Source organism: Meleagris gallopavo, chromosome 15 (assembly GCF_000146605.3).
Source record: "Meleagris gallopavo isolate NT-WF06-2002-E0010 breed Aviagen turkey brand Nicholas breeding stock chromosome 15, Turkey_5.1, whole genome shotgun sequence".
NCBI lineage: Eukaryota > Metazoa > Chordata > Aves > Galliformes > Phasianidae > Meleagris > Meleagris gallopavo.
In genome coordinates this window covers 8,716,187-8,726,049 of record NC_015025.2, presented here as the reverse complement: position 1 = coordinate 8,726,049, position 9,863 = coordinate 8,716,187, and the positions used below count along the sequence as shown (strand labels likewise).

Genomic DNA, 9,863 nt, shown 5'->3' with positions numbered 1-9,863 from the left:
CCTGGCGTCCCCGCCGCGCACGGCCGCGCGCCCCGGCGCCCCCTGCAGGCACCAGAGGGAGCCGGGGGCTGCGAGATGCCCTTTGGGTTCAGCTCGAGACCCAACAAGATTTTCACCGAGATTACACCTCCTGCAGACCGGCCAGGAAAAGATACCTACGTATAAGGGCGGCAGAGCATATCCCAAAGAGGCAGGAGAATGTGGGATTGTAGAGTCTGTCATACAGTCATAGAATCAGTAAGGCTGGAAAAGGTCATCCAGTCCAACAGTCCATCTATGGATCCAATCATAATTCATCGTGGATTATGCTCTGTGCGTCTGAAGAGGCAATTTAAACCCACTCACTTACAAGGATTATTACACTGTACCAATTTAATCAATAACTTATGTTTGTACTGATACCAGAAATCAACCAATCATTACTTATCCAGGATGGGATCTGTGAAAATACATCATAGAATCATAAAATCACTGGAAAAGTCCACTAAGATCATTTCATCCAGCCCCAACCCATCCCCACCAATACTGCCCACTGTGCCACACACGCACGATTCTTGAACACCTCCAGGGCAGTGACTTCACCACTTCCCTGGGCAATCTGTGCCAACACCTTGTCAGAACCAGCACGTTATAAACCTTGAAAAGCCCTTTGCTCACGCTCTGTGCAGAGATTAATGTCTTGTTGGCCGTTTGGCTCAGGATGATCTTTAGGGCATTCAACACGTGAATGTTGTAAGGAAATCTAAAAGCACAAAAAGCAGATGATGACAGGAGCCCAGTCTTGTCCTAGACATTATCAGCACTCCAGATTCTACACCAACCCTTAAAGAGCTCTGCAGGTGTACTGAAGTAGGCTCCCATCAGACCACCCCATATCATTCATGCATCCCATCCCTCAGGCTAGCAGAAACCTCTGCACAGTGCCCACTTCAACTGGAAGAGCTGATCCTCCCAACTCTCTCAGCCTTTTCCCATATGACAGATAAAAAAAAAAAAGTAAAGGCAGCAGCTCTTTCCTCAACATTCATTACATTATAGATTATACCACGTGAAGTGATTTGACTATCCAAGGAGTCACAGAGTCTGCAGTTACCTTCTACTGAATGCATACATTTGAACTACTCTGGCTCCTCTCTCAGCAAAAGAGCTGTTTTCAATTGAGGGATTGGGAAATACTACCAAAAAAATGCAGAGGAAACAATTGCATTGTAACTCCACAGAAATGGCATGGTGGTTTTCTATCTTTATCTGGCAATTATGAAGGGGCATGAGAGTGCTTTGTTGAGAAGCAAAATGATGCCTTTCATAGCTTGAAAATGTGCACCATGACATGAAAACCAAACTATTTTTATGCATGTCAACATCAGAAATGAATGTTCTACCGTCCAAATACTGTCCTAGCAACAAGTAGATAGATCCTCTTACTTAAGAAATGTCTTTAGCAGCAACTTTTGCAAAAACAGTCACTGTATATCTGCAGAATCACTTGCGCAAACCCATGGGAATTGCGGTTGCACCATGAAAAATGAAGTTGCAAGTAAGGCACCTGCTTGTTTAGCTTGTCTACTCCCATGGATGCAGTGATATGCTTGCAGAATTTAATTTATTATCTTCAGTTGGTTATACCTGAGTATTTTTCTGCGTAACATAGCTAAGCAGTGGCGAGGTGAATCCCATACCTTCTTGTGCATTACTTCCACTGCTAAATACTTTCCACGTAGCTGCAAATCTGATAACTAAACAGAACTCAATTCTGCTGGGGATACTCTGTATAACCCAGAGAACGCAGATCAATCTGCCAGCACTCCAGCACTGGCCATTAGAGCCACGTTATCACTAGGAGAATCCCAGCAGGAGAACCTGCGATAAGTAAGCAGAATCAGTTTCTACCTTACGACTCTTCAGAATAGGAGCACATTTCAGGCAATGTCTTTTGGTGGCACCAACTGAGAATGGTGGTAAAGTAGCAGAAGGAGGTGTGCAGGGAGATACCATATCCCCCAAAGCTGTTCCTTTCATGACATCCTCAACTGCCATTTTTTTTTCCTCTGTGAGACTGAACCATCCCTGTATCTACTTCAGGTCATATGTTCGATTTCAATTTGAAAATACCTCTTTGCCAGATGCCAGCTTCACAGGCAGACTCAACTCCCAGCAGTAAGTAAAAGCAGGGTGCTTTATGGAAAACCACACATGCTTAAAGTTGCTAGCAAGATCCTAAGAGAGAAGATTTTCTGCAGACAGCATGAAAGTAAACCCAAGTGAACACGACAAGTGAATTCACTCTTACAGAACGAACACAGAGTCTGACATTTCCACCCACACAGAGCAAATCAGTGATGGCAATAAGACAAAGCAGCAGTATGAGCAACATGAGACTCCAGAGGAATAAAAAACACATGCCTTCTGTCAACAAAAATATATGCTTCTCTTGATTATTTTAATAAGACTCCCGTGATGTATTTTCTAGTTTCAGTTAAACAAATCAAAGCGGAATTAATGTTTTCATTACCAGTTTACACCGAGGATTATTGTCTGTCTTTAAGAGGCAGAGTATTTGCAGCAAGGTTTGAGAAGAACATCTCACTGTATTCAAGAATTCTGCAACTTGTAAACAAAATGTCAGCCTCTCCGAGTCTGAACACAGAAATCAACTGCTCTTCAATGCTCACGAACATTATTTTCCATATTTGCTCCATGATCTGTGAAATTCTTATGGTCATTATCTCTCTTCATCAGACATATTTCCTCCACACGGTGCACTTTCCTTGCAGTGTTCTTGTAAATTATTGCACGTAACATTGTTTTTATCTGCTTTCAAACGCTGAAAAAGTGGTGTTAGGCACTCAATAGAAGTATCTGAAAACAGATGGACAGGCTGAAATTATTGAGCTGAAAAACTGCAAAGCTTGAAGGCGCACCATGAAGACAGTCTCAGGAAACCAGAGCTGCGGAGGCAGGGCAATGCTAGAACACCAGCCACCTCGGGCTCTTCCAATGAAAGATCAGGTTTGTCTCTCAGACATTCCCATCAATTCATTTCAAAATGAGTCCGAAAGAGCACTAACAACCACTGAGAGAGCTCAAGAGGAGCTTGAGGAGACATTCAAGAGACAGCTCAAGGCAAACTCAGCCCTGAGTTGTCATCTGACTGAAGAAACCTATGCAGTCACAAATTCACATCCAAGTTCTCCTCTAGATAACACCGTATTGTGATAGAAAGCAACATTTAGAGCACATCGACATGGAGAGCAATCTCACAGCATCGACTGAAATCCCAAGTAGACCCGATGAGATTCTAACAGGGCAAGTCTCAGTGCCCAGCCATGCTCTAAGCTGCCCCTCATTTCATGTCCCTGTTGTTCTGCTCAGTCTGGGCTGACAGATTGAAGCGAGGAGTTCATGTGCATTCTTTTCCTTGGGAGATCCTTCCCTGGACAAATTAGCATCACAGTCAAGAATTTTTATCCTGGAATTCAATAAATTTTAAATAAAAAAGAGTGTAAAAAATGATCACGGGTATTTCAAGTTGGGTTTAACTACTTGTAGCTTATGCTATGGAGATCACCCATTATGCAGAATTCCACCAGCAATGCTGACTTTCTTTCATACATCCACTGGGAACAAGAAAATAAGCATACAGAAGAACAGGGAAAAAAAATGCTACGTTAATTAAGTATTCATTTCAAAATACAAGAGTTTGCAAAGATTCTGGAGGAAAGGGAGCATTGATCAGTGCCTTAATGAACCTGCATGCAATAAATTTCACGCATTCACAGCACGAACACACTTTTGTCATCATCTCTGGTAAGACTACAGTAATCAGACATATTCTTAAGCAGCCAAGCAACATTTTGAATTCAACAAAATCTCTCAGCTAAGACGTGTGTGAGCCTACAGTTTAGAGCAAGAAGTAGAGAATCTCTCACTGATAGGCCCCTGTGCATACTGTGCAGAAGATGCAATACAATCTGTCCTAAAAGGTGCCACAGACAATGGGAGATTCAAATATACAGCATTTTCCAAGAAGTTTTCCTCCTCTCTCTGCATCTAGGCATACTTCCATTTAATTTACAGCCTCCATATCTTTTTCCTCTAACAAATGAAGCTGCAGCACCTCCATTTTCACTAGCTACAAGGCAAGCAGAAAAAGTTTCAAATATATATATATTTTTTTCCAACAGATGTCTGTGATGCTGACACTGACAACAGAAGAGCTTCCCACAAACATTTGTTAAAATTCACTATCTTCATATACTTAACATGGTAGGTTCATCTGCTACTTCCATTTGCTGGAAATGCTATTATGCTACACTCACTGTAGTATGGTCTCTTCAATTTTTATGCAAATTTCTATCATCACAGTTACATAAGTGCTTATGCAATGAAAATATACATAACACACAAACCTGTCACTGAGTGTTATTTACAAGAGCTATAAAACAAAGTTGTACCCTGTTTGGTTTTATATTTAAGGATCTACTGCACACATACATAAAATGTCACTTCTGCACAAAATTTGTTTTAAGTCCCCTTCTTCCCCCAAAGAATAGAATTGAATTGTCTGCTGAAGGCTGTTCTTTAGTCAGAGGCCACGGAAAATTGTATTAAATGTTTTGAAGTGAAAACATGAACATCGATACCAGCAAGGGCCCTAAAGACAAAGACGTTTACTGGCATAAATGTTCAGTGAACACAAAGGTCACCTTATTCTTTCCCGAAATCTGGCCATGGTTGAAGCTTCACATCCTGCTCTCAACTTTTCTCAAGAGCTGAAATCTTTTTATGGGAGGAAATAGCAGTGAAATACGATTAGCCTTGGTGATGGCCAAGTTAGAACCTCATAGGCCATAGGATTGCAGAATCACTGCTGTTAGGGCAGCAGAATCTGATTCATCTCAACACCAGAGCAGATGGGGCACAAGTAGAAGAGCTGCCTGGCAAGGCAAGCCTCCAGTTTGCAGGAAATGTGTTTTTATCTGAACTGGTGGCTTTGTTCCAAATCAGGCAGGAAACTAACTCCTCTGAAGATGTCCACAAACTGGAAATTCCCAGAAAGGTCACTTCAGAAATACCAAAACACTTCCAAAACACAGATCCCAAAGTTCCTGAGTCCAAGCTGATCAGTGGCACTGACTCTGACAGCAGCAGCTCAGCACAGTAGTAGTGAGAGCACCCAGGACTCAGTGCAGCCCTATCACTGAGATCTGCCCAGGGAAGCCTGCCCAAAGTCACAGCTCCTCATCAGGCCTGCTGCTGGCCAAGCCTCCTAGCACTTCCAGGCATGGAAATCAAAGTGGAGATCAAACTGCCAGGATTTTCTAGTAGTTTGGAAGTGGTAGCCTAACAGCATGGGCTAGAGTTTCAAGTCCTCTAGCCCTGGTGTCTCTGGGCAACATGAGAGGCTTCAGCTCCCAAGACGACAGACAAGAAATGCTCCAGGAGCCAGGGGACCTCGATTTGGAAAGAACTCACCAAGTTGGAAAACTTCCAATTAAAATATTTTGGCCCCAGCAAATGTGCTGTTTCCCATTAAACTTTGTTTTACCAGTAAATTTCTAACTGAAGACCTTACTCTCCATCACTTAGTTTCCTACAGAGTCATCTGTATTTATGAAAACATGGTACAAAACAATGGCTTTTCAGACCAGCTCTGAGATCTTGAGACAAAATCTGGCTCTGGTGCTTACTGATAGAGGAATTCAGCAGCAATGCCTCCAGCTACTCTGCCAGCTCCAGCTGCTCCCTCCCACCTCAATACCACAATGTACCTCCTCAGATCTCTGGCAGCTGTTCACAGGGCTGAGCTGAAAGGATTGTTCTTGAACTTTCCAAATATGCTAGTTTTTGTTCTGTGTAGAAAGGTAAATTATGTCCAGAGAAAAAAAGCTGCAGAGCAAAGAAACATCATGACCTCTATATTCGCACATCTGCTTCGGTTCACACTTCAAGTGAGATTTGTTATTAAAAACTTCAGGTATGACTGTTATGAGTTCTGAAGAATGTGAAAGAACAACACTGCTACCCAGGATCCACAGCAGGATGGAATGACACTTGGTTTTGCTTCTGTGGTGATGATTAAAAACTTCAGAGAAGGGTCAGCTGTTTTGATGAATCTCAAGTGAACGATCTAGTGCCCTGAGGTTCCCTTATTTATTTCTGATGCCTTTTAATGAAGAGATTTAAAATAAAGTTCTTCCTGTATAAACAATTCATTTTTTTCCTATGCCACTTACTTAGATCATATAAGCATATTTTAGCACAACACAGCAATTATTTTCTTTTTTGCAGTTTTTACCTAACTGATCATAGGAAGGAAAAAAAGAATCCATTGCAACAGGGATCTGAGAGGATGGTGACAGTGTACATGCCAGATGGATTTCTTCGTACATCCTGAATTCAATTCTTCTCTAGGTTGGCTTCTCAGTAGCTTAACTGCTCTGACTGCCATTGTTCAAAACAGTACCTTAGAAAGCTGGACACAGCAACAGAAAGCTACAGAAAGAACTAGAAACTAAACCCAGAAGAATTAGAAATCATGCAAAGAGTTAGAAATGGAACCTAAACCAGCAGGTATCTTCCTGTCCTGCTGCATTAGCTGATTTGTCCCACAGTGATTTCAAACATAAGATCCCTTTCAAAGTAACACCAATCAGAAGTTCTTTTCTATTAGCAGACCCCAACCAATTAATTATATTGTCACCACCACAGGGTTTTTGGGAGGCAGTTTCTGGCCCCTGCCTGCACTATCACACACCCCCCAGGCTGGGAAGCACTGCTGCTCACCACCTTCTCCTCCAGACATGGGCTGTATTCTTGAGTGAGCTGGAAGTGGGGTGATGGCGGAACAAGGGCATGTTGGAAAAGGGCTAAAATAAGTAGGTAAGAAGACAGATATTAACAAATATAAAGTCATACAGCATATTAATGCTATGTAGGCTCTCTCCTCAAATCACCACCACACCTGTTTGAAAAAGCTGCAGAACAACAGAAGCACTAAAGCTTCGTTTCCAGGGCCACTTCCATCTTGCGAGTAAGGGGACAAGCTGCAGCTTACAAGGAAAGAAACATCAGAGCAGCAACTCTACAATTTACAGTCTGTGTCTATAAAGTACTCCTCATGCAAACATTACACTGACAGAACTGGAAGACTATATTTGTTATTAAATAAATAAATAAATTCATGCAACTCCAAACACGAATTTTGAAAATACCAAAGAACTGTGACATTTTTGCTCTGCCAGAAAAATAATCATGTCTTGATTGAATACTTTGCTTTCTCACTTCCTTTTACAAGCTGAAATGTCAACTATTTCAAGTCAAATCAGAATATTACTCAACCGCAAATCAGAAAAAAAACCACCTTGATGCCAGAACTGTCGTCAGGAGGACACATGCCATTTACATATTTGCAGTTGTGCTGTTAAGTAAACAGAGGTTAATCCCTTCCAAATGCTTTGCTGCTTAATGACACAATCACTGGCATGTTATTAAAGCTCAACACTCAGACATTCCAGTTACCATGTCTGCAAACAGTAAGACATTATGCAATGAGAAAACCATCCTTTTATTGAAACCAATGATGTCTAATTGTGACAGGTGAATGTTTTATCTATGAAGGTTGTATACACATTATTTGTATGCAGTCTTTGTGTTCCATTTACACAATTTGCTAGTTTAAAAGGTTTTAATAGTCAGGAGTCCAAGTGTAAAACTCCAAAATAGAAGAAAATGATACTGTGTTAATGAAGTCAGCTAGGTAAATGCCTTCTGGTTATGATGATATCATTATGGGCCTCATGATGAACAGTGAGGCAGAAAACATTCACCTGGTTCTAAATTCAAAATATTTGCTGAGATTCATGTCTAAATGGATGAATGAGCAGAAAGGTAATTGTGTGTTATTTTAATATAACAAAATCAAAATTATTCAAATCACTAAGAACAAAAGTGTTTCTATATGCTGCGTGGGGTTCTGCTTTACTGAATTTATGTTTATGATTCTGACAGGCTACAAAAAAAAACAATAAAATAGACATCAACACTAAATGTGTGCCTTTATTCTTTTACAAGCAAACTGTCACAATACTATGCTCACTAAAAAGCTTTCAAAAACTAATAACTAAGTGAAATATCAGACTTAATGAGTTCAAATATCTTGCAACAAGCTATTTAAGCCTCTCTAAAAACAAACCTATTGAACAGCAGAAACATATATGCCAAACAAACAACAGAGAAACAGTGTTCATCCAAATCATTTGTAGTCTTCTCACTAATTTTAGTAAGATCTAGATGAAAACAATTTCAGTAGTTTTATATTTCCTTTTGGCCTGAATCTTCCTTTATTTTCTTGCTACACCCAACCAAAGATGGACTCCTCCTAGAGAAAAGGAGATGACAAAAGTGAAGTGGTACATTCACTTTAACAGAAAAAAGAAAGTTAGATGTGAAGCGTGACAAACAGACTCTGTTCAGATCTTCAGGCACACATCACATGGATAGGCAGCCCAGAGAGAGAGCACTTAACTACGTGCAGGAGATTGCTGTAAGGGGCCAGCTAGAGCTCATGAGAAGCTTCCACAGCACCTAAGCGAAAGGACAGCCTTACACTACTGTTTCTCCTTCCCCAAGCTGTTATGCCCACTCTTCCCACTCAGCCTCTCTCCAGAACAGACCAACATGTACTTCTTTTGATAGTGTTCTCAATACCAACTACCAGCACTGCTCAATGGATCACAGAAACAGTTTTATAGCCATAGAGCTAAAATGTGAAATCACATGAGCATGCAAGCTTACACATTAAACATTTCCTAAATGCTGTACCTTTCTGTCCTCTGCAGACCGTGGGTGTCCCCTCTAGTATTTGCTGAGGGCAAACAAATGCGTGCATGCATTTGAATGCTGACACCATATGGACATTGACCTGAGTTTTCAAACATGCTGCGATTAATTTTTTGGGGTTAAAGGAGAGAAACTGTATGATGAAATATTTCCTCACCCCAGTGAGGAAGCCAAGAATAAGCTGCAGAGGAGAGGAAGCAAACAGCCCTAGTAGCAGACTTGGTCTAGAGCAATAAGGGCAGTCATTAACACCACGTGCACAAAGAACTGACGGGCAGGAACACGGACTGTGCCTTTGTAGGGGAAAACCCACTTCCTTGTGCTGGGGTGCATACAACCCTTCCTACTGAGCACACACTGCTCAAAATCTTGAAAAACAAGTGAGGCAGACATCATTAATACTGAAGTGTAAGGCTGGTACTTATTAATAACATTAAACAGTATCAAGTGAAACTTTTTTATTAATATTTTGCTTATTATTTAATCTTGTTTGGCAATTGACTCCATACATACCCTGTCCAGGGGGAGCCCTTCTGTGAACTTTGGTTTGCATTGTTGCCTGTGGGATAACATCAGTTGGAGAAACATCAGCATTTTCACTAAACTTAATCTAATCTTGCAGCATTCCAGAGATTAAATAGGTAGCATCAATAGTCGCATAGATTGTTTCTCTCAAAATAGTTTATTAATAGAGGCAATAAAAAGCAGCATTAATTTTCTAGATCTATTAATCCAGAAAAAAATGATGCAAATTTATTCGGATTTGTTGATCCCTATCTAAAAGTCTGCCAGAATTATTTCCTTTGCTTCTCATTCAATCAAGCATTCAGAACAATAGGATACTTATCTCCATGATTTGGTGTTTGTAAAATCTACTAATTAGAAAAGTGTTAGAATTGATGGTTTCCAGCTAAAAAGAGCATAATAGTAGATTCTCAATTAAAGCTCCTGAAAAATGAGGTACAATCATAATTAAAGACACAAGAAATGTTTGGTTGGGTTTTTTTAATTTTGTTTTTGTT

The 9,863-nt window shown here is 40.6% G+C and overlaps 1 protein-coding gene across 2 annotated transcripts in view; it reads right to left on the bottom strand.

Moving 5' to 3' along the window:
• Nucleotides 1-8,038: 8,038 nt before the first annotated feature.
• C15H5orf47 (chromosome 15 C5orf47 homolog) overlaps nucleotides 8,039-9,863 on the bottom strand; it is a 7,402-nt gene continuing 5,577 nt past the window's right edge. Inside the window, exons 4-5 of one of the 2 annotated variants that reach the window (XM_031555698.1) lie at nucleotides 9,355-9,400; nucleotides 8,039-8,377 (exon numbers count right to left, since the gene is read on the bottom strand). In XM_031555698.1, coding sequence (XP_031411558.1) covers nucleotides 8,314-8,377; nucleotides 9,355-9,400 — 110 coding nt within the window. In that variant the 3' untranslated portion in view covers nucleotides 8,039-8,313. Of the gene's footprint in view, nucleotides 8,381-9,354; nucleotides 9,401-9,863 lie in introns of both variants that reach the window. The other variant, XM_031555697.1, reaches the window with a different exon arrangement.